The following is a 25006-nucleotide window of genomic DNA, read 5'->3' as shown; positions in this document are numbered from 1 at the left end:
CCCAGTGTGCAGTGGTCAGTATTTATTAAAAGTGGTCAAAGGAAGGAACAGTGGTGAACCAGCGACAGGGTCGTGGGCGGCCCAAGGCTCATTGATGCACGTGGGGAGCGAAGGCTGGCCAGTGTTGTTCGATTCAACAGATGAGCTCGTGTAGAAGTTAATGCTGTTAAGGCTCGACACGTCTGGACTGTTTTGGCACCAAAAGAAGGATCAGCACAATATTAGGCAAGTGGTCCTAAGTTTATGTCTGGTCAGTGTATGTGTTTAAACATACGATATCACGCCACTTATAGAGAAAGAGTGTAATGAGCATGCCTAATTGTGTTTATCTCCTAGAGCCCCACAGTCACCTTCATGCTCTGCAAAGCAAGAACTGAGAAGCAGCAGTATGGGTTTTGTGCTGAGACACTTCAGTGTGGCATCATGTGATCTCTCATGATGTGCGTAAGTGAGCTACTGCATAGCATTAAGAGCACTAGTGTCCCAACCAGATGCTTCCTCGAATTACCTCTGAACACACACACACACACACACACACACACACACACACACACACACACACACACACACACACCAAGCTGGGTAGTATTAGTGCGCTTTCAAGGTAATACATACATCTTTATAGTTGTATGTATTAGTAGTGCATTAATATATAGATGTATGTATTTAAAACACATAATCAGTGAGGTTCAGAGAAATTACCATAAATATTTTTTATACACTGACATCTAAACTAGTAAATTGCTATATATACTTGGACGATAGTAGATAGTAGATCAAGTCTCATCCTGGCATTGGGACAGGACTGTGTTTTTTGTTGGTGGCTATAAATGTGTATGAATGTTTGAGGAGTAGATCATGGGTACAGTTTATATCATATAATCAGTAGCATGTCTGGATCAAGTCTTTTGGGAGTTTCTACAAGCTCAGGAGTAATATATAATATATATTATATATGTTGCAATGCTCTGAGTCCTCTAACTGATGCTAATTATTAGATTGGGATGTGCTTTTCAAACATCCCACTCCACATTTAGTCCTCATTTGCTGTTATAATAACCTCCACTCTTCCAGGAAGATGTTCTACTACATTGTGCTTGTGGAGATTTGTGCTTATTCAGCCAAAGTACTTGAGTAAAGTCAAGTATAAATATAGGATGAGAAGCCTGGGGTGCTGTCAGCTTTCTAATTCATCCCAAAGGTGTTTAATAGGGTTGAGGTCAGAGCTCCTTAGCAGGTCAGTCAAGCTCTTTCAGTCCAACCCATATAAATCATATCTTAATGGAGCTGGCTTTGTGCACAACAACACTGTCATGCTGGAACAGGTTTGGCTCTTAAGTTCAGGTGAAGGGGAAATGTAATGCCTCCAAAAACATCTTATACAATTGTGTGCCTCCAACTTTGTGGTAATCATATATATATATATATATATATATATATATATATATATATATATATATATATATATATATAATTAAGAAAACATGTGTCAGTCATACTGAAATAAAATAGAAACCATTTTGTATGCAAAAAGTAAATAAAAAGAATGATAGTACTACTGGGTGCTCAGATCTCACTTAAGAGATTTGTGTTGCATACATCTATTGGATTGCAATTGGCCATGCTCTATATTTAGAGAGGGAGTGTGAGGTAGGGGAGGATATGAGATAAGTGAAAAAGCAGAGAGACCAAAATCTGGAAGCGGGTCAAGTAGGAAAAAGAAATGCATTTCAATGTGTATTTGGTGTCCAAATGAAAAAAATATGTTATAGAAAGACATGGTTTTGGCTTGTTTTCCCAAATATGGATTTAGTTTGAGGTGCATATTAGGGGTGTATGTAAATACACAATCTGAATAAGAAATATAAATATAGATATAATTAGAAAGAGTGCTTTGAGGTAGGATCCTACATAAGTGGCAGGATTTTACTTTCATGCTGGTGCAAATGGCCAGTCAGATATGATGCTCACGAAACTAACAATAACAAGTGAATTAAAATAAGCATGCTTTTCGGATATTTGGTGAAAAAAAAAAGCACTATCTGAGAAATACAAGTGCTTGTTTATATATCTCTATTCAAGTGCCATTGTTTAGACTGTAGATGCAAGTGTACCTCTGATTACATTCAGTATGTACAAGGGGACATTTATGCAACTAAAACAAAGTACTGTATACGATTTACTGAAATCTATATAGATTTCTCGAACATTACTAAATGTTCATTTACTTATACACTTAGATTTCACATAGGTTTAATATCAGAACGGTAAATCATTTTCATTATGATTGCAATTCTGAAAATATATACATATAAATTTTAGTCAGACGATTGTGGCAAGGAAAAACTCCCTTTAGATGTTATGAGGAAGAAACCTTGAGAGAAACCAGACTCAAAAGGGGAACCCATCCTCATTTGGGTGACATCAAGGGTATGATTATAAATCTTTAAACAATACAGAACAACTTACTTTACTGTTGGTACAGAACTGTTTCCCTGATCTACTAAACTATTTAGTATATTACTTCCAAGTATGAACTCTTTATAAGTGAAAAACATGATTAGGTTCAAATGCTTGGGCTCAATTTATTGGCAATATTTTTCCACTCTTGTTCTATTTCAGTATATTTTGTTGCCTGGTACTTGAGAAGTTGGGAAGATATTTTTAGGAGATGATTGCAGATTGCTGAGTATCTTAAAAAGACACCCTGTACGCACTGTGTTATTTTCTTACTTATGCTGGATCACATATAACCTTCTTATATTAAGTAATAAATTGTGTAATCCTTCTAAATATATAGTGTTTATTAAAAACACACACTCCAAGGCTAATGGCTAACTAAATGAACAGACAGAAATTGTATTTCATAGAAACAAGACATTTATTTTAGCAGTGTTTTTTTAATATACATACTTTATTTCTACAACTTAAATTACTGTTCTCTTTTATACACAGTGACACTCCAATTGTACCTGAACTGTTGTGTTTAATAATTATTAATATTATTATTTATTATTTTTGTATTTTGTATTTTTATTTTTTTTTATTCCATATATAGATAGATAGATAGATAGATAGATAGATAGATAGATAGATAGATAGATAGATAGATAGATAGATAGATAGATAGATAGATAGATGTGTGTGTGTGAAACAAAAGCTACATCGGTATCATTAAATATTACTTCCTCCAGAACCATGCACTACTTTTGTAAGTAGTAAAGTATGTGGACAGCTCGAACTCTTGCCAAAAATTTGAACACGTATATATTTGTATATAATGTCTTTGGAACCATGGCAATGTCCCTTTGAACAACAGAGCCCCAACCTCAACAACACCGATCTGGAACACCGACAGTCCCCCAGACCTCCCCACCCATCACCCAATATCAGTGCCTGAGCTAAGAACACAAATCCCCCATAGACACCCTCCAAAATCTAGTGAGAAGCCTTCACAGAGTGAAGAGTGAAGCTTGTTAGATCAGCAGACGGACTATTAAACCTGGAATGAAGTGTTGAATAAACATATATGTGCATCGTTATCAATTGTCATCAAAACCTTTTGAACTATTTCACCATTATTTGTAACAGTTCCCAGCCATCTAGAGTGTCTTAGCAGTCCAGAAAACAATTGAGATGATTATTGAGACCACTGTGACTTTATCCAGGTTCTATAAAAGTTTAAATGCTGAAACAATGGTGGTTGTAGAGATTCTCCTTACATGCTCTTTGCTGTTTTCTTAATTACTTAGAAATGCTTCCACTTTAAAGGTAATATTCGGTTCACCAAATCTTCAATGTGATGCAATCAAAATGAAGAGCATTGGCAAGATACAAGATCCATGATAAGAGCATTATCTATCTCAAATCTCTGGTAAAAAATAAATATTGTTATATATAGCATATACATTTCTATCATTTAATAGTGCATTCAATAGTAATAATTTATCAGTATATTAATTATGTGTAATAAAGCCACCACAGCTAACAGCTTGAGGGTTAGCCAAAGTGCATGACTTGAAAGTTGACGCAGGCTTCAGCTCAAAAGCTTGACTTTACTCAAACTTGCTAAAAGAACATCTCTGCTACAGTACATATTAATTATGCATAACTGCATTACAAGCAGATACATAAAGCTAGCTCAGTTTTCATGCTGACAGAAGTGTAATTTGCTGGTTAACACCTGCATGTTGCTATTTTAGTTGGGCACAAAGCCTATTTTTGTTCATCCGCTGTTGCTATATTTTTTTTTTATTACTGTTCTGTACGTTTCTTCAAAGATGTCACTGAAAACCACTACTAGGCTTATTGTTAAGTGATGGGAGGGCTGTTTAGCTGTTTACGTGAACATGCCCTCCTTCAAGAGACCATTGGCAGAAATCTTTTTTGCTTTTGAGTCTATCTCTGCCACTGAAGTTAGTGTAATAGTAAGAAACCATTATTGAGGCAAGATTCCAGGAGTGTATGTGATTAACCTAGTGATGCTGAAGGTTGAGATTGTATAGTTAAGACACTGCTTCAGGATTATGGACCTGTTTTGTTTTGTTTATTTATTTATTTTTTCTTTTGTTTGGTTTTCTTTTGATTTTTTTAAGGACCAGTGGGTGGGTTCCAATTATATGGAGCTCATGCTGTTACAAGAAAAGTCTTTGCAATGGTTCTGGAGTGGAGACTCCATTTTATAGCTGAATCTCGGATGTAGGAGTTAAAATGATTTCTGACCATGCCATGGAAAAAAAGGAGAATACCCTTTATTTCTTTTGCACTGCTTTCAGAAGGGTCATGTAGAGATTTAAAAAAAAGAAAAATCCCATCTACACTTCTGGGCACAAAAATAGGCCAAGCACACAATGGCAAATATTAGTCTTTTGATAATTTTAACAATAAATCATTGGCCAGGAAATAATTAAATGTACTCTTGAGACCTCCTGTGCCACCTTTTGCATTTTTTACTAGTACTGCAGTGAACTGTTTGGGAAAAAGCTAGAAATACTTACATACTGTAGTCTATTTGGATGTAAAGGTAAAATCCTGATAATGATTATATACTGCAAATGAATGATGCAATATGAACGCACAAACTATCTAACACAGCTGAGCGTACAATGTTTTACAAAAATATATTTGGGACGTTTTTTTTTTTTAAAAGATGAATCATTATTTGGTTTTCTGCACACATAATGTAGCCTATCAAGGGCCTGATGATAAGATCATAAATGGAAACAGAATTGATGTAGCTGAGAGAAATCTTTGAATAATTCTTACAAATTTCCCAACCAGTGAAATTGTTTTTAAAAACTTAATATTAATATTTTGTTTCTGTTTTGTGCTTGGCTCATTTTTTGTGCTCTGGAGTAGGGAGGTGAAGGTAACTTAACCCAAGCACTAAACTAAAAGCCAAAGCAAATGCATTTATAAAGTGTACTTGTGCCCCACCTTATATTTTACCTTTGAGTTGAAATCATTTCCAGAAAAGGTGCACCAATCCATCCTGCTGCGTAAATGAAGTGTAATTGCTTCTCGCTGTAGGAGATTGTGTGAAACTGACTACACAGATAAAGGTCTCAGACAATTTCATTCAGCTGCAATATTTGGTCAGCTGTTTAAAAGAAAACAGAAAGACATTGTGTATTTTTAGATAAGCTCATCCTTCTTAAGTTCCTAATGCAATCAGACATAATTGTTTTACATATGATTCATGAGGATTTAGTGCTATAATTAAGACTTTCCTCTTCATTCAAACTAAATATGACCAGGTGGTTCATAGAGGGTTTATAGAGGTTTCTGTGGTATCCTATGCAGTCCTTAATAAGGCAAAATTACTTTCCTTTTGGTTGCTCAGTATCTCAGGTAGTTATGGTTGCTAGCAAGGTGTGATGGTAATTCCAAGTGTTTGGTATGGTGTTACTATGTGGTGGCCAGTTGATTGCAATGGTAAGGACAACCAGGACCCTATTAAGTAGATTGCTATGGTTGCTAAAAAGGTGTAGTGGCATTGTTAGCATGTTTATAGGTGACTGCTACGGTGGTTGTGGTTACTAGCAAGGTGTGATGGTATTCCAAAAATTTTCTGTTGCTGGGTGATTACCAAGTGATTGTTATCATTGTTATCTAGGTTGCTACAGTTGCCCAGAAGGTCCAATAGCATTCCTTTTCATTGCTATGGTGTTGTTTGTAAATTCCATAAAATCCCAGGTAGTTGTGGATTGCTAGCCAGGTGTGATGGTATTTCAAATAGTGTTGCTGAGTGATTGCCAAATGATTATCATTGTTATCAAGGTTGCTATGGTTGCTCGAAAGGTCCAAAAGCATTCCTTTTGGTTGCTAGGGTGGTTGGTATGATCGTTTTCTAAATTATTTTCAGAGTGTTGCTTGGTAATTTAAATCATTATTATCTAGGTTCTTTGGTTGCTCTAAATGTACAATAGCATTTCAAGTGGTTGTTAGTTTGTTGCTAGGAAGGTGTGATGGTTTCCATGTAATTGTTAGAGTGTAACTAGTTGGTCACCAGGTAATTGTTCAGGTATCTAGGTTGCTAAGCAGGAGCAATAGCATTCCAATTGGTTACTAGGGTGTTGCTTTTTGACCTACTTTGGATGATTGAAAGGTGTGATAGTGTTCTAAGCAATCGTTGGGGTGTTTTGCTATAGTCGCTAAATGATTGTTGTGGTATTATGCAGTTAATGGATGTTTTTAAATGGTTGCTATGTTGTACTTTCCATTGCTAGGGTGTATGTAGCTTTTTTCAATGTGGTTGTTGGATTTAATGCAAAAGAGAATACAGCATAAGTTGTTTGATGTTTTTGTTTTTATGGATGATCCCACTGTGTGACCAGTCAGAGCAACACATTATACAAAATAGTTTGCATTCACCCAAACTAGCAAGAAATCAAATGACACATATGTGAGCACAAAACTAGCATATTTACTTAGAAAAAGATTTAAAAATACAGCATGATCATAGGATTTTATTTTTAAGAAAACTCAACAGATATATGTGCTGTAAGTGCTGTCAGTTAGAGTGGATGTTGCAGTTTCATGTCCACTCTTAATATATTCATTAAAACCCATCTGCTTTATACATTTTATCACAAGGTCATGAATAAATATCAAAATTACACAATGCTATCATTTTATGCCTCATTTCGCCCATGTACAGTGATCACAAATCATAAGCTGTGAAAAACAAATGATCCTTTTAACCCTTATTCAATCTTAATACACTTCACTGGTACATTGCCAAAAACAAGAGTCACACTAGAATACAATCAGTGTAATCGAGATCAGTATATACTGTATTAATATCTCACAATCTCATAAATGTACACTAATATCTGACAAAAACAAACCAATACACAATGGGATTTTTTTTAACTTTGTTTCCCAGGCAGCTTATTTAACTTATTTAAGATTGAGCCACTGCAGTGAAAAGAATTTGATCAGTACCAAAAATTACAAAGGGCCCATGTCACAAGTTGTCAGTGTTCCCTCTTAGGCAGACATTTTTCCCAAATGCTGTATGGTAGTGCAAGAAACAGGAATAAAACCCCTGCAATGATTAATAAGATGCCAGCACATCCCATACATGCTACTGACCATGACAGTTCATGGTGCAATGGTATGGTGTGGTCACTTTCCAAAAATGAAAGGACTGACTGACGAAAAACAATGAGAGACAGGAAAACCAGGAGACCTGAAAACAAAGATAGAAGATCGGTCAGTCCGAATACTGAATACTGAATACCGAATACTGAAATTTCTGAAAACAAACTTCAAGCTTATATCAGATGGAAGCTTAATGGTTTGGGTTTGTTTTGGAGCAAGGAAGATTGGAGACTAATTCCAGCTAACTGGAATGTTGGAACAAATTCCGCATACAACAAGACAATGACCCAAAGCACATGTCCAAGATCTGTGTTACTTAGACATCAAACAGTCAGTTGAAATATTATTTATCATAGAATCACCTGCCCACTCAATATACCCAAATCCCATCGAACTGTTCTGGGTTGAACTGGATCACAAGGTTAGAAAGATTTGAAGAGACACAGCAAAGTATTTGAACTGAATGAACATAAGCTGTAATTTATGCCAAGGCAGGATTTTTTTTTTTTAATGAAAATAAAGATTAACATTTATACAATTCTATATTTGTTTGGTCAAAGTAAATCTTCATACTGTTAAATTACCAGCTTGTTACGTATAAACAAAACATGCATGTGTCTTTCAAAAATCATAAAAGAATAGGTGTTTCCAAATCTTTGACAGGCACTGTATGCACATCAGGTGTTCAGTAAATATTATTTGTCAGTATTGTTCACAATGCAATGACTATACCTGATAATGTGAAACAGACGGACGCTGGCTTCAGGAAGAACTGCTCGCCTTTGCTTAATGCCATGACAATGCAAACAGCTCCCGTCCCCATCAGAAAAAGACTTAAGATAGCCAACATGGCAGAGATTACAGTCAAATCTACACAAATAGAAAGGAGATCACTCACAGACTCATAGACCCTTTCTTTTATCTTCATTCACTATTATCAATCTATTCATGAATCCAAAATATTAATTAAACTGTTCTGAAATCAGCTTTTCTCAGGTACATTTAAGACAGATAGAATAGCCTTTATTTGTCACATATACATAACAGCACAGTTAAATTCTTTTTTTTTTTGATATCCTAGCTTGCTCAAAAGCTGGGGTCAGACATGATATAGTGACCCTGGAGCTCAGAGGATTAAGGGCATTTTGTAAGAGCCCAAGAGTAGCAGCTTGACAATACCAGGACTTGAACCCCCAAACTTCCAAACAGTAAACCAGCACCCTAACCACTGAGTTACCAATCCCCCCACATACATTAAATAGACAAAAGTTTGTGATACGATGATACATACAGTATGTGTTTTTTAACATCCCATTCTACATTGACTTCCCATTTGCTGTTAAAATTTGGAGATTTTTGCTAATTTATTGACAAGGGCATTAGTAAAGTCGGGTACTAATGTAGAGTGAGGAGGCCTGGGGAATTCATCCCAAAGGTGTTTAGTAGGGTTGAGGTCAAAGCTATACATATCAGGTCAGTCTAGATCTTCCCCCTCAACCCATGTAAACCATACTTCATGAAACTGGCTTTGTTCAAAGGGACATTGTCATGCTGGAACATGTTTAAGTATCCTAGTTCAAATAAAGGAAAATAAATAAAGTTGTGAACCTTCAACTTTGGTTAACAGTTCAGGAAACAATCACATAGGGCTGAAAAAACCCGCTGTAGCAATACTTTTGTGCATATAATGTAGCTAATTTTTTTACTGTGACAACTAAAACAATAGAATACAATGTTGGGATGCTAATTTAAAAAAAACAATTGTTGCTGACTCCAATTTAATATAGTCCAGATATCAAAGCTGTCCATTTATAGTCATTTTTACTGTACAGATTTAAAAGCAAAAAGCCTGCTGAATTTATTCAAATGTTCAGGTAAGAGTATTATGAATTATAACTAATGGTTCTCTTTGTTCAGATAGATGGATGGATGGATGGATGGATGGATGGATGGATGGATGGATGGATGGATGGATGGATGGATAGATAGATAGATAGATAGATAGATAGATAGATAGATAGATAGATAGATAGATAGATAGATAGATGACTCACTCTTTGCTGGCATTTTGTGAAACAGGACTGTGTTTTCTCCAGTTGTATATATCTTGAAATAGGTGCAGTTTGATTCTGGAATAAGCAAATTATGGGTTAATGAATGTGGATACTGGGTCTTGAAATTTTTGGTAAGCATGAGCTCAGTATTGAATCTGGGAAGCTGTAAAAGGGATAATGCTCCTGACAGCATCCCATTGTGCCCTCTGATAAACATTATAAAATAAATGTTATAATGAAAATGTGTTGGAAAAATGTTGGATCAGTACGAAAATATATGTAATGTCTGATTATCGAGATTTGACATTATGATTTTTTTTTTTTTTACTCTCACCTCCAGGTAGGTCGATAGGCCCACAGGTTTCCCTCTCAGGGTCGACATCCGCGACCCAGAGCCTTTTCATACAGCTCTTCCACAAGCCATAGTGTGCAGACAGGCATGTCTCATTGTTATAAAAGTTTTTTGATGAGGCCAGCTCCACCCAGAACTCTGTGCCCACCCCAAGAACAGTCAGCGTGATGCCCACTGCAGCCACAAAGAGCGCTAGCTTGATCTTGCCTCCCTGATGCTCACTTAGGGAAGCTGTGGGTGCTCTTGTCCGCCTCTTGCCTCCACCTCCGGTTCGCACAGCTATCATTCCTGATAGTGCTTCAGTACCTCTACCAGATATGGCTGTGGACCTGGCCTCCTCGTCCTGCACGACGAAGGTGGACCACATGACAGTGTATAAAGAGTTAGAAAGGGAATGATGGGAGCAGTAGAAGAGTAGAGACTAGTCAGTGAGGAACTTGTCTAAAGGTGCTAACGTAGGTGAAAAAATACTAAATCAAGGATCAAGATCACACTAGCAAGAGTGCAGACTAAGGCTAAACGAATGGATGGTAGCAAAGTATGATACAATCCGCTGAGCTATTTGCTAAGAGCCGTGGCATGGTGTCACATTAGATAACAAATTGGCAGGTGTTAATCATGGATGCTTAAAGACCAACACTGACAGCTGAACAACAAGGAGTGATGTAAGCCAGGCACTTGGACTCTGCCCATGATATTACAAAAAAAAAAATTATAATTTAAAAAAATATGCCTACTGACAGTGTTGATCAAGGTTCAGGAAGTATACACGAAGTAAAGGATTTGAGGAAGGAACCTTAATGTGGAATATCTGGAAATCAAAAAAAACAAGAACAATATGACATGCAAAATGCAATTGCATTATCTGCACAATGTACAAGAATACTACAATGTACAATGTCAAGATACAAGTAATGCCACAAATATCAAGTACTATTCCATCCGTTCTTAAGTGTTCATGACAATAAATATAAACGTATGCTAGGTCAGGTAATAAGGTTCCAACCTCAGTGAGCGACAGGATCTGTTACATTTTAAAACCTAGGTCAGAGGGTTTATGCCCATCCTGTAACTGACAAAAAAAACAAAGACAAACTTTGTGACAAGTGTTGACTAGACAAGTGCTTCAATAACGAATCATAAGAACGAGACAAACAAGCTGCTAACCTTTTGGGTGTGAGAGGCTCGGTTCGGAGAGTGAGGAAAGAAAGGTTTTCTCTGTGTCTAGGAGCAATGACAAGGCAGAGGGACAGAAAGGGGGGAAAGGGAGGGCAAAAAGAGGGAGGAGGCCAGTGACATGCTGTTGCTGCTGTGTGCATGAGGGGGGACGCAAGCTATTCTATTCAAAACCTCTCAAATTCATGGCCACAGACATCAAAGATTTGGGTGTTTTCAAGCATGTGTGTAGCGGCCGAGAGTGAATGTGTTACCACGGACTTGCTCAGATCGGTTTGTGCATTTTTGCACTCGTACTCTTCATGTTTCAGCAGTTATGCATGCGAGGGCTGAAGCATGTGTTTTGCATTTCTATTTTTAAAAGCCACCTGTTTATCACATTTAAAAAAACGTAGCAGCTGAAGACAGCTGCTTAAGGGTTAGGATCAGCAAATATATACATATGTGTGTGTGTGCTCAGGAAAAGGGGGTATTATATTCCTTCTGAAGTCGGTCATTATTTGAGCCAACAGATGTCATCTAGGTAATTGGTCACAAATTCCTTAACTATGTGTAAGTTGAGTCATGCGTAGCAAAAACACACCTGTTATGATTTAGATATACATCATGAAATGCAGCATGGACTATTGATAAGGTTAGAAGTTTATGGTGGATATCGCTTTGCGTTCTGCAGAAAATCAGTAATTGTTTCTCAAACAATCAATCAATTAATCAACCAATGAATAAACAAATCAGTCAATCAATCTATTATGAAGGTAAATAGATGTAGCAAAAAGCAAGATATCTTCTATTAAAAATCACATTTCCTGTCAAATTTATTTCTTGATGGAGAAGAATTTGCATTCGATTTTCATAAAAATTATGGCACTGCTCATCTGTCATGCAATGAGAGAGAGAGAGAGAGAGAGAGAGAGAGAGGGAGGGCGCTGCAGTTGTATGTGCTTAGCATGATGATGGCTCTGCTGGCTCACTCTTCATGAAGATGTTGCTTTATCACTAACCAGTAGGTGGTGCCACTGAGCAGAGTTGTCCCAGCAGCTTTCAACACTTCCAAACTTGTTGATTTACAGCATATCTCTAACACTTCAAGGGCAGGGGGACTAGGAACAGCCTACTGGTATATTCTTTCGTGACTGATTTCACAAATTATGACTAATTTCTAAGCATCATACGGTATATTATTAACTATTCTATATACTAGTTGATATATACACATAAACATAGAAAGAGAGATTTATATATACAAATCTAAAACTCTCTCTATCTAAAACTCTCTATCTCAGTGGTGGGCAGTCAGGGCCAGCAAAGCCTTCTCTGCTGGCCTAAAGTCACTATCAGAAGCACTGATTTACATTTACAACCTAAAATCTAATATTTTTTCCATGAAATTATATTCATTTATTCCCAACAGTTTATTCTCTTCATTTCTTAGCGTTTCTCTTCCAGTAATTGCATGTGGAGGTTAGATTTTTTTGTCCAATCAGATTTTAGCTTCTATGTGCTGCCATGTCAATCTAATCTGCCCAGAATATATAAAATACCATTGAGAATATTACCAACAGGTCTGTTTCTTTAACCAATCGGATTTCATATTCACCTCACTCGCCACACAGTTGTGGTTGTAGTGTAGAGGTTTGTAGTCTTAACTGGGTTTTTTGCTTTAGTAAAATGGTATTTGCCCTCCATATGTAAAATGTCTCTCTCTCTCTCCCTGTATACCACGCGATGTTATATCGCGGTTTTGTATGGTATTTATGGTTTCTATAATCGCGACGTGAGGCCCAGGTACCAAATGCCAGTTCATACTATGGCTTTAATGAAGCCTCGTTTAATGCAGTTTAAACGAAGTAATGCTAACATATTGTAGACATTTGTTAAATCATGTCTTAATTACAAATGCATATAATTTTTAGTTCTAGTTCTAGTTCTAGTAAAATGAAAAAGAAACAAAAAGTGCAGTAAGAAAAAAGGAGAAAAAAATGATGTGTAGGCCAATAGCAAATGGAAGAGATAAGGAAGAAGACAAAGAGGGTGTGTGCATGTGTGTGTGTGTGTGCATGTGTGTGTGTGTGTGTGTGTCTTTTGGGGGGTAGTGTTGAGTGAGGGGGAGAAGAGGACAGAGTTAAACTTATTCCCTTCAAGCAAATCCTTTTCAATCTGATCCCTGCAAATGAGAAAAGCGAGTCAGCTTGTGGCTCCATGAATTCACAACATGTAGGAGAATATATGTTAGTTTGTCTTGATAGACCTACTTGTAGCTGAAATTGTTCGCAAATAAATCATGCCCATTTTATTAACTGAAGTTCATAGCCATTGAGTTGGGATTGAGTTGCTTGGGTTTGCCACATTTGGACGTCTGGTCTGGTACAATTCATTCTCCAGAAAAATAAAAACATTATATATATATATATATATATATATATATATATATATATATATATATATATATATATATATATATATATATAACATTTTAAAAATCTAAATGCTGTATATGCTGTATGCTGTATAAATGCTATATATATATATATATATATATATATATATATATATATATATATATATATATATATATATATATATATATATATATATATATATATATATATATATATATATATATATATATACAGTGAGGAAAATAAGTATTTGAACACCCTGCTATTTTGCAAGTTCTCCCACTTAGAAATCATGGAGGGTCTGAAATTGTCATTGTAGGTGCATGTCCAAAAATCACAATGTATGATTTTTAACTATTTATTTGTATGATACAGCTGCAAATAAGTATTTGAACACCTGAGACAGTCAACTCAAAGGTTTGCACACACTGTAGGAGGGATTTTGGCCCACTCCTCCACATAGATCTTCTCTAGATCAGTCAGGTTTCTGGCCTGTCGCTGAGAAACACGGAGTTTGAGCTCCCTCCAAAGATTCTCTATTGGGTTTAGGTCTGGAGACTGGCTAGGCCACGCCAGCACCTTGATATGCTTCTTACAGAGCCACTCTTTGGTTATCCTGGCTGTGTGCTTCGGGTCATTGTCATGTTGGAAGACCCAGCCTTGACCCATCTTCAATGCTCTAACTGAGGGAAGGAGGTTGTTCCCCAAAATCTCGCAATACATGGCCCCGGTCATCCTCTCCTTAATACAGTGCAGTCGCCCTGTCCCATGTGCAGAAAAACACCCCCAAAGCATGATGCTACCACCCCCATGCTTCACAGTAGGGATGGTGTTCTTGGGATGGTACTCATCATTCTTCTTCCTCCAAACACGTTTAGTGGAATTATGACCCAAAAGTTCTATTTTGGTCTCATCTGACCACATGACTTTCTCCCATGACTCCTCTGGATCATCCAAATGGTCATTGGCAAACTTAAGACGTGCCTGGACATGTGCTGGTTTAAGCAGGGGAACCTTCCGTGCCATGCATGATTTCAAACCATGATGTCTTAGTGTATTACCAACAGTAACCTTGGAAACGGTGGTACCAGCTCTTTTCAGGTCATTAATCAGCTCCTCCCGTGTAGTTCTGGGCTGATTTCTCACCTTCCTTAGGATCATTGAGACCCCACGAGGTGAGATCTTGCATGGAGCCCCAGTCCGAGGGAGATTGACAGTCATGTTTAGCTTCTTCCATTTTCTAATGATTGCTCCAACAGTGGACCTTTTTTCACCAAGCTGCTTGGCAATTTCCCCGTAGCCCTTTCCAGCCTTGTGGAGGTGTACAATTTTGTCTCTAGTGTCTTTGGACAGCTCTTTGGTCTTGGCCATGTTAGTAGTTGGATTCTTACTGATTGTATGGGGTGGACAGGTGTCTTTATGCAGCTAACGACCTCAAACAGGTGCATCTAATTTAGGATAATAAATGTAGTGGAGGTGGACATTTTAAAGGCAGACTAACAGGTCTTTGATGGTCAGAATTCTAGCTGATAGACAGGTGTTCAAATACTTATTTGCAGCTGTATCATACAAATAAATAGTTTAAAAATCATATATTGTGATTTCTGGATTTTTTTTTAGATTATGTCTCTCACAGTGGACATGCATCTACGATGAAAATTTCAGACCCCTCCATGATTTCTAAGTGGGAGAACTTGCAAAATAGCAGGGTGTTCAAATACTTATTTTCCTCACTGTATATATATATATATATATATATATATATATATATATATATATATATATATATATATATATATATATATATATACAGCATTTATACAGCATACAGCATATATAGCATTTTGATTTTTTAAAATTTTATTATATAAGTATTTTAAGCACATGAAAAAATTTAAATAAGTACCAAAAACCATCATATATTATGCTGGTTAATAAAACCCCTTACATTGATTCCTGGGTGTTAATTGTGTCCTTTTAATACAGAATGTATGCTTTATTCTTTCAATATAACTGCTGATTCCCAATGAAATTTGATTTGTACAAATCAGGAGAAATAACAGTGTGGATTGGAAGACTGAATTCCCTAAAAGACCAAAGACACATGTATGCAGATTGTTTGTGAATTCCCCGGTGATGCAGTTTAGACTGACTACCATCCAGCCTCGTCAACATGTGTGATTACACAAATACTAAGGGCTGACTGGTGGCATGCCAAGCCAATCTGCCATGACTATTTATCCCCTGCAGATCCTATTATCCAGTCAACCTTGACATGTAGAAAATACTCCCTTTGGTCGGAACACTTTGATATGGTACATCTTCAGGAAGATCATTTAAGGTTGGTAGATCGGCACATATATACAAAAGGTAAAACTGTTTTGCCTTCTTCTGCTATTTTTTCATTCGATTTTAGTGCAGCTGTTACAAATTTATAGGGTCTTTTTACTAAATCAAATTTAGTCCTAATAAAAAACAAATATTGTTAATAGGTTTTAATATGGCTTTGACAAGAGTCATGACAAAAAGGGGTGAAAATGAATGGGGTTAAAAATATTATTTCTTATTAGCATTGAACCTAGTTATTAAATAATAATATAATATAATATAATATAATATAATATAATATAATATAATATATATTATTTTATAATATGGTCTAATATGGTTTACATATATAAATTGTATGGATTCGTAATTTTTTTGGGGGTAATTATAAAGCAATCATACTATTGGTATAACATAATAATGTTAGCTGTATCTATCTGGTGCTCAAAACTGACAGACATACAGTATGTCTGACCTAAATAGGATTAGTTTTGAAATTAAATATGAAACCTGTACTATGCCCCTAGAAAGGCTGGGAAAACAAGAGGATATTATAATACAATATTATTCTCCTCTAGTTCATAACTGGCATTAACTAGAGATGTGCACAGGACTTTTTTGTTCATATCTCTCATGTTTGTGTTTTTTGTTTTGGTATTTGCTCATGATATTTTCAGAGGAATTTCGGTTAGTTTCAAACAAACTATTGGTCTACACTGCAACACTTGCAAACCTGACCATGCAGTTACTAAAGACCAGAAAGTTTTTTTTATTCAAATCAACATGCTTTTTATTGGACCTTTAAATATAATCATTTAGATACATGAAATGAAAATGCTTATATGTTCTTATTGTTGTCTCTGTGATATCAGTTCTGATACACATCTTTATTGTAAGCCAGAAAGAATGAAAGCAAGCAAGCAAGCAATAAATAAATAAAAAGAAAGAAACTGCATCTCATATTCTAATATGTGTACATGTACATTTTTAAACATCAGTTAGAGGTTCAACCCAACCACTGTATTGACTTTTAGGCTACACTCAGAACCTGTGCCATCCGAATCACTGGTCACTGGTGTTTGGATTCACTGTTTCTCATAAGAAACATAAGAGCTCAATCATCTGATCAACAACATTAGTCAAACCTTTTTTATTAGTACCTTATACTGTAAGTAGGAGACTTTCAAGGACATTTGAATTATCTATAAAAATTAATAGAGGTCTGAATTTAGGTTTTTTAAATATGACAATAAGTAATATTTTAGATGTAAAATATTATAGGATAAAATTATGGGGTTACAGAAATTCTATGAAACTGTCATACAGGAGTTATTAGTACTAAAATATAGGGTTAAAAATTTGGGCTCATAAGGTCAGGGTTTTATTTGCTCACTCAATAATTACCAGTAAAGACATCAACATTTTGTAAAAACAGTCAGCCTGCAAATGTATCTGTTGAAATAGAAGTTTGCAGTGTGTGCATGATGAATGTTCAGTGCAATATAAATGTTCAAGACATTCACACATTTGAATGTTTCCTGTCAGGATCCTGTACTTTGCCTTATTTGCCTCATATTTCAATATAAAAATCATGTGACCTCACATTTAATTATGACCTCACACTTATAATTATTATTGAATGCCTACCCTGAAGAATTCTTTCTGTAAACTTTAGAATTGCTACCTTTGAAGATTTCTTCTACTTTTCTGAAAATCATCCTTCATTATTTGTATCATGCTAAAAGACGTGTAATCTGATTACAGTTTCCTGGGATGGTTCATCTGTTTGCGTCATTCACCTCAGGGACATAGCTGGTTTAGAGAGACTGATAATGAATGAGTGAGTCAGTAATTGAAATGGAGTTGTTTATGATCAAGCTTTGTATCTAACAACAACAACAACTACAAAAAAAACCCTATTTGCATAGATTACTTAAACCACCATGTTTTTTTAATCTTAGTCCATTAGATCTTAATCGTATGTGTAGGTGTTTTATTTTAGATTGTTTTGGGTGTCGGTTTGTGCAAGCTGTGAGACCAAATCATATTTAATGATGGGTTTTCTGTGTTATCTGCAGGAGAATACTAGTGGTAACAGGATCTGGAACTTGAAAGATTATCTGGATCTCAGACCCAGGAGATCTGCTGTACTTCAGAATCGATCACTTTCATGTGGGACAAAGAAAAACTTGCCTACTATTCTTCTATCATATGGATTGTGCTGGATTGAGCATTGGAACTCTGCTATACAATTTCTGATGGATTTGTGACCTATACAATACCATATTTGAATGAAAATAGTGAATGACTGTGGACTTGACTGTTAACAAACACGTTTTAATGTTTTTGCCATCTCTCAATCACCTCCTTCCACACCACATTAATGATAAAGAGTAAGCGCAATGTCCACACATCAGCTGGATAAATCCATAATAAAAACTGGATAAAGGACAAAGACTGTGCTTAGTAATGGCTAAGGACACAAACATAGCCATTTGGCCTTTTCCACTGGTATTCTCTGACAATGGGAAAAATGGTAGAAGGCTTCAAGGTCTTTGTCCTCTTCCTTTCCTCATATATTCACTTCTAATAATTTCAGCATTGTCCTCAGTGGGACTTGGCAATGTTCTAGGAGTAGAGTATGATTGGGGAGCTCAGCCCAAGTTAATTTGCATGCCGCTACCTGCAGACACTGATCCAAATTGTTTTCCCACAGATGGGGGTACTAATGGCCCTAGCATCAATGGACATAACAATGGTCATAGCAATAGCCACAGTAATGGACATGGGAAGGGACATTTTGTTGGAGGCTTGCCGAGTCCTAGTGCCAGCAGTAGTCGAAGGGGCATATCTGATGAGGCAAAAGCTACAATTCTGCACTTGAGGGAAAGCCTGGTGCGTCAGAAGGAGACCATTCTGGACCAGAGGGAAACTATACGGGAATTGACGGCAAAACTGACACTCTGTGAGGGCTTTGGGAGGGGTGCAAGTGGCCACCACAGTGAAGACCACCATGGATATCATAGCTCTCAGCACTCTTCACCTCACTATGACAGTGACCATCATTCTGATCCGCACTATCCTCTCAATGGGTACCACAATGACCATCACAGAGGAAAGCAACCTTTTCTGGGGAAACATGAATTTTCTCCTGAACAGGCAGGGAAGACATTGCAAGCCCTGAAAGAGAGGCTGGAAAATTTACAGGTTTGGTGGCTTTGTTTAGAATCTCTTTTAAACCTATAAGATAAAAAATTAATTTATAATAATATGATGCAGATATAAATCTGAAACAAAAAGCTTTTGCAGGTTAAATGTGCAATCTGTTTGGTAAGTTTTAAGGTGAAATGTGGTATTCCGTATATGTCAAATGTAAAAAGGAATCACAAGGAACATATTTTTAATAGCTGCACATTTCCTCTGTGTCATGTGGACCTAAAGATATTATTAAGGAGGTGAAATTCTCACAGTGTCCTTGCTTTCCAACATATAATGTAATGGTATCCAGTGCCAGGTACTGATCACTAGATCTTTTCCCCTTTCCTTACAGGTAACCTTACTTTAATTGTCTTATTCCCCAGGAGAGCCCCAGGAAAGATTTTTGTCAAGGATCTTCAAGGATCACAGTATATTTTCCTACATTTTTGCCATTAAGAAAATCTAACCAATCTAATTCCACTATGGCATTTGCTAAAATTATCAAAAGAAAAATCCACACTCTTAGATTTACAGCATGTATTAAGCAAGAAAGGCAGGTTCCCTGATGGTCTAGTGGTTAGGATGCGGTTCTCTCATCGCTGTGGCCCAGGTTCGATCCCTGGTCAGGGAACCAAGCCATTAGGGTTGCACAAGCCTTAGTGCTGGTCCCAAGCCCGGATAAATGGGGAGGGTTGTGTTAGGAAGGGCATCCAGTGTAAAAAAACATGCGGATGGTCTGCTGTGGTGACCCCTAATGGGAGAAGCCGAAAGAAAGTATAGTGTATTGAGCTAGAATGGCAAAGGAGAAATGAAAATTTGTTAAATATAGCCATTTGGCCTTTTCATGGAAAAAGAGGTAGAAGGCTTCAGGGACATTGTCCTCTTGCTTTCCTGCTTTATTTACTAAGAATACTTCAAGTATTGTTCTCAGTGGGACTTGTCAATGTACCAGGAGTAGGGTATGATTGGGGAGCTCAGCCCAAGTTAATTTGCATGCCCCTGCCTGCAGACACTGATCCAGATTGTTATGAAAATTTTACTAATCTATTACCAATATAGCATTTTAAAAAATTATCAAAGAAAATATCTTTACTTTCCACTTGATCTACTTTAAGTATTGGGCCAAGTAGGTCAAGTGGCCAAGTGGATCAAGTTTCTGTGAATATTTGCTTTGAATATGATTGGAAAATACAACTCAAGCTTTATTACTAGCACCTGTGTCTCGGAGTCTCATATAGCGCACCTGTAACCAGGTTTTGTGTCAGGCTAGCCAGTATCGCTGTTAATTACACTTATCCACCTTGATGAGCCATTAATCGTGGTGTACTATGGCATCGAGTAAGCCGGATTTGTTGTGACTAATAAAAGGGAAGGAGGTTGACTGTGAAGGAGGGGCTGGTTTAAATGTCATCAAGCTTCTCTACGAATTAACATAACAAACACTGTAAATATGTGTTTATTCTGAACACAAACATGTCGCAAATGTCTATTTTTTTTACAAGCCTTTACTCATGTTTTATCATAGAGATTCCCTTTTCACAAATGTGTGAGCCAGACTGGTGAACCCTTTCCCCTACGCTTGTTTTATAAAGTATTCGACCAGCTTTAGATTTTGTCTGATTTAATTGTTTTATAGATATCATATAAATTGGTTTTAACATATGTATTATACTTTAAAAACTCTCTCATTTAGATCAGAATTTAAACCCATTATTTAATTACTCACATTGTTTCTAGTGGATCCCCTCAAGCTTAGTCATTTAAAACCTTTAAACATGCCATCTTCAGGCTGCTCCATAGATGTTCTATGCAACCAAAGCTGCTGCAAATGCAGCACTTGACTTGCTTTGCTAGAGTAACACATGAAGTTCAGTCCAAAATCTTTTTGTATCATCAGATCATAGAAAAATAGAGTCCTTTATGTGCTTCCCATTTGCCTTTTACTCAGAACTAGCTTCTGTCTAGCCACTCTACCATAAAGCCCTAATAGGGCATTTCTAGATGTTTCTTTTTTTTTTCAGGAAACAGGAGGCTCTTCTATCTCATTGGAAAACTATTGCAATTCAGTTAGAGTGGCCATTGGGGACCTTTTTGACCAAGAACTTCCTAGCCTGTTTAGTGAGTTTGGCAAGTCAGCTTTTAGAGGAATCTTTGTGGTTCCAGGCTTCTTCCTTTTTTACAGTGATGGAGCCCACTGTAGTCATTGGAGTATAGAGAGGTTTAGAAATGGTTTTGTTAATGTCTCTGTATACCCTGAGACAATTTGATCATTAGATTTTTGGTCTGGCATACACTGACATTCTGAATGATCTCCACCCAACTGAAACTATCATTAACAATATATTTTACATTATATCTTTAACATACATATACACAAACTAAAGGTGTCTGAATCATTTCAGGAAACAATATATGTGTATTTTTTACCCCTTTAAGTTAGCATTATTATTGCATTAGTGTAGTGTTTTCATGGTGAAATTGCTAAGATGTTAAATCTGTGTTCTTATGGTGTCTTAAATGCATTCTCCCCATAGGCAAGGAACTCATCAAGCACCTACTCTAGTTCACTGAAAGACCTTTTGCAGCGCAAAATTAATGCTCTTGAAGAACAGCTTCACCGTCATTATGAAGGTCACCATGACAATGGATCCCACGAAACCCACCCTGAGCATAGGTATCCTGAGACGCACCCTGATGACCACCATGCAGAGCACCATGATGACCACGATAACATTCACCGAAATGGTCACCATTACAGTCATTATTATGGCCATCACTATGATCGACTCAGCACACGCCACAACGATAATGATAATCATCACGATGACCATCAGAACAGTCATAATGATGACCACCATGACAGCCACCAGAATGAACACCACGATGATCATCATTTTGACCCCCATGACAGTGGTCACCATGGCAATGATGATCGTGGCCACCAACGTCACAGCCCTCTGAAGCCAACAGCATCTAGAGCACGTGGTGCCTACAATAATTTGGATTCAGTGCTGAGCCATTTGTATCACAGGTCCCCAGAAACAGGTGATTTACAATCAAGATTTGTCCAATACTTGATGCAACAATACCTCTAAACAGCAAAGTAATAGATTATACTAACTTTTTTTGTCACTTCACAGGGAACAACAAGACACCTAAGAATCCTGATGGGTTTCAAATTGGATTTCCCATGCACACTAACTACATGTATGGGAGGATCAAGCGCACTCTTCTCAATGAAATCTTTGCCCTAACTGTCTGCCTTTGGCTAAAGGGGGGTTCAGGCTCAGGAATTGGCACCCCTTTTTCTTATTCTGTTCCTGGCCAAGCTAATGAGCTTGTCTTAATTGAATGGGCCAACAGTCCAATAGAATTACTGGTGAATGACAAAGTAAGGAAATAGCAATATAGACACATTTCCATTTTGGGTGCTCTAAAATCTACATTATATTAATATTTCTTTCACATCCATATGTGCTTTTTTTGAGCACCTCATTCTAATGTCTCTTGGCGGTTATCATAACTTATGATCATAAATAAAAAAATGGATGTGGAAATTTATCCACTCAGCCACATGATTATTAGTTTTTCTGGTCAGTGATGTTGGGGGGAAAGGGCCAGAATTCATGTCATCACCGGGTGTCTACACATTATGGCAATATAATGTACCTTATGTGAGGATTTAGTAAAGCTATTATACCTCTTTTTTTATCTCCCTTTTTAAAGGCTGTAACTCTACCCCTATCTCTGAAAGACAGTAAGTGGCACCATTTATGTGTGACATGGTCAACTCGAGATGGCATATGGGAGGCCTATCAGAATGGAGTGAAAAGGGGATCTGGGGAAAATCTGTCTCCGTGGCATCCCATAAAACCAGGAGGTGTCTTCATACTGGGACAGGAGCAGGTAACTAAATGAAAAATCATTACGCATGCTTGATCTTTCTACAGATCATTATACCATGCAATTATTCACTTATTTTTTAAACCTAACCTTTCTTCTCAACGATAACAGGACACCCTTGGTGGCCGCTTTGATGCCACACAGTCATTTGTTGGAGAAATGTCAGACCTACAGGTATGGTCACGTGTTCTTAATTCTCAAGAAATAGACAACCAAGCATCCTGTTCCAGCCACCTTACTGGAGACGTGATTGCATGGAGTGAGTCCATTGTGGAACTTCATGGAGGGGTTACCAAATACCCCTTCGACCCTTGTCACTAAAAGCCCAAATGGGCTGCTGCTACTGCTTCTCAACCTTTAGAATCTTAATGTCGTAAATAAGAACTATTACTCAAATGCAAGGCACACGTCATTAGAAGCAGAAAGACCCTTTTTAAATACCCAAGATAAAAAAATGTTGTTGTTTTTTCTGGTCTAGACCTCACATCCATGTTTTTTCAATATCTGGGAAAATTGGCTCAATTTCACTATCATTGTTTGGTTACAGCAGTTTGTATAGAAAAAATAATAATACAAAAGTCAGATCAACACTTCTCTACGAATTAACATAACAAACACTGTAAATTTGTGTCAACACGCAAGTCAACACTCACTAGTTTATTGCACAACACAATATTTGGACACCTGCTGGAAAGGCATGGATAGCAATCAAGAGGTTAATAAAGAAATATGAAGTAGACTTAACTATACTCAATCTCTTATTTCAATATATCTGTACATTTCAACATATGAAATGTTGGCATGAGCTGTTTGCTTTCAAAGAACAGCTCTCAAGGTAAGCACAAGTGGAGATAATATCATCTTTCCATCTTTCACTGTAACAAGTCATATTCGACTTTTAACAATGGACATTGTCATAGAAAAATGTTTTCCAGATTGAGAATATAAAGTTCAAAATCATACATTTTTCCTTATTAGTTTTACACTTTATGAACAAGACATCGAATGTTCATTTAACTATTGAAATCACTCTGTTTTGATTGTTTTCAAACTAAATTTCAGTATTAGCAATAGTTTGATACACTGAAACCAGTACTACATGCACTATGTGCTGATCACACAATGCTTTATTCACTTGTGGCTTCTCTGGAATATATTCTGCAGTATTTTTTTTATCCGGCCACAGTTACCAGTTACAGTGAACTCTGAAATAAATGTAAATGTACATAGTCCGAATTTCAAGAGATAATGGCATACAAAAATCATTATATTGAAAAAATATAAAAAATCCTATAAATGATGTTAAATAGTGTATATGTAGCTGGGAAAATCTTGAAAACAATGATAACAATGAAAAAAATGACTGCAGATTTAAAGGTTTCATTAAATGATCGGGAAAATGATCACAATCTAATGTTCTTAGGGTTAAAAATAATAATAATAATCATATCACATGCTTAATATCGTTCCTGCCATTTATTTTACTATGACAAAGAAAATTTGAAAGCAACAAGATTATGACCAGTTTAATGGTTAAAAAATATTTATCAAAGAAACACTTGCAAATATTTGTATTAGATATGGAAGCAGCACTTAGCAGCGCCGCACAGTGAGGACATTTTGGGACCTATGTAAATGCATTCAAATGTTTCTTACTCAAAATAAAGAAACAAACTGAGAAAAAATTATGTATTTTTTAAATACATTTGAATCCAAGTTGCTCTTTTGAGTGTGCGGCACACTTCAGGTTCGGGCATGACTGCAGGGAGAAGCTTTAGTTGTATTTATTTATTTATTTATTTTTGATAGTTATGTAACTGCCATCTGATCACTTCATTAACTAGTAATGGTTCTGCGTATGTGTATGGGCGGCGTGTGTCGATACTGTGCAATGCAGATCAAATTAAATCAAATCAAATTTTATTTGTCGCATACACACATACAGAGTACGACATGCAGTGAAATGCTTTTTACGCCTGTCCGGCATTTAA

General features: G+C 36.6%; 2 protein-coding genes across 7 annotated transcripts; one reads left to right on the top strand and one right to left on the bottom strand.

Annotated features, from left to right (window-relative positions):
• Positions 1 to 423: 423 nt before the first annotated feature.
• On the top strand, positions 424 to 24700 carry si:dkey-14o18.2 (neuronal pentraxin-2). Of its 3 annotated transcripts, none has more exons than XM_046844307.1 (6): positions 424 to 444; positions 17993 to 19121; positions 21647 to 22157; positions 22253 to 22503; positions 22839 to 23018; positions 23127 to 24700. In XM_046844307.1, exons 2-6 carry the CDS (start codon positions 18384 to 18386, stop codon positions 23334 to 23336), a joined length of 1890 nt encoding a protein of 629 aa, XP_046700263.1. In that variant the 5' UTR covers positions 424 to 444; positions 17993 to 18383; the 3' UTR covers positions 23337 to 24700. The 3 variants fall into 3 exon arrangements, with proteins under 3 accessions (XP_046700263.1, XP_046700261.1, XP_046700262.1); XM_046844305.1 differs by lacking the exon at positions 424 to 444 and adding an exon at positions 15795 to 15956; XM_046844306.1 differs by lacking the exon at positions 424 to 444 and adding an exon at positions 15803 to 15927.
• Positions 6791 to 11258, bottom strand: cacng6a (calcium channel, voltage-dependent, gamma subunit 6a). 4 transcript variants are annotated; one of them, XM_046844310.1, is made up of 7 exons: positions 11179 to 11254; positions 11018 to 11083; positions 10749 to 10822; positions 9994 to 10354; positions 9660 to 9734; positions 8338 to 8475; positions 6791 to 7693 (listed from the first exon to the last, which is right to left on the bottom strand). In XM_046844310.1, exons 4-7 carry the CDS (start codon positions 10295 to 10297, stop codon positions 7479 to 7481), a joined length of 732 nt encoding a protein of 243 aa, XP_046700266.1. In that variant the 5' UTR covers positions 10298 to 10354; positions 10749 to 10822; positions 11018 to 11083; positions 11179 to 11254; the 3' UTR covers positions 6791 to 7478. The 4 variants fall into 4 exon arrangements, with proteins under 4 accessions (XP_046700266.1, XP_046700267.1, XP_046700265.1 ...); XM_046844311.1 differs by having other exon boundaries at positions 10753 to 10822; XM_046844309.1 differs by having other exon boundaries at positions 9994 to 10822; positions 11018 to 11077; positions 11179 to 11258.
• Positions 24701 to 25006: the final 306 nt, after the last annotated feature.

Source organism: Silurus meridionalis, chromosome 29, assembly GCF_014805685.1.
Source record: "Silurus meridionalis isolate SWU-2019-XX chromosome 29, ASM1480568v1, whole genome shotgun sequence".
Lineage (NCBI taxonomy): Eukaryota > Metazoa > Chordata > Actinopteri > Siluriformes > Siluridae > Silurus > Silurus meridionalis.
Note: the sequence above shows the minus strand (reverse complement) of the source record. Positions and strands in the feature narration are given on the sequence as shown.

What these genes read in the sequence shown, in the direction of transcription:
- si:dkey-14o18.2 (XM_046844307.1), top strand. Translation starts at nt 18,384, where the DNA reads ATGGCTAAGGACACAAACATAGCCATTTGGCCTTTTCCACTGGTATTC. An exon ending in AGAGGCTGGAAAATTTACAG is followed by an intron (nt 19,122 to 21,646) that starts GTTTGGTGGCTT and finishes TTCTCCCCATAG; the next exon opens with GCAAGGAACTCATCAAGCAC. An exon ending in TCATACTGGGACAGGAGCAG is followed by an intron (nt 23,019 to 23,126) that starts GTAACTAAATGA and finishes CAACGATAACAG; the next exon opens with GACACCCTTGGTGGCCGCTT.
- cacng6a (XM_046844309.1), bottom strand. Translation starts at nt 10,378, where the DNA reads ATGTGGTCCACCTTCGTCGTGCAGGACGAGGAGGCCAGGTCCACAGCC. An exon ending in GCCTATCGACCTACCTGGAG is followed by an intron (nt 9,735 to 9,993) that starts GTGAGAGTAAAA and finishes TGCTTATTCCAG; the next exon opens with AATCAAACTGCACCTATTTC. An exon ending in CGTCTGTTTCACATTATCAG is followed by an intron (nt 7,694 to 8,337) that starts GTATAGTCATTG and finishes CTTTGTTTTCAG; the next exon opens with GTCTCCTGGTTTTCCTGTCT.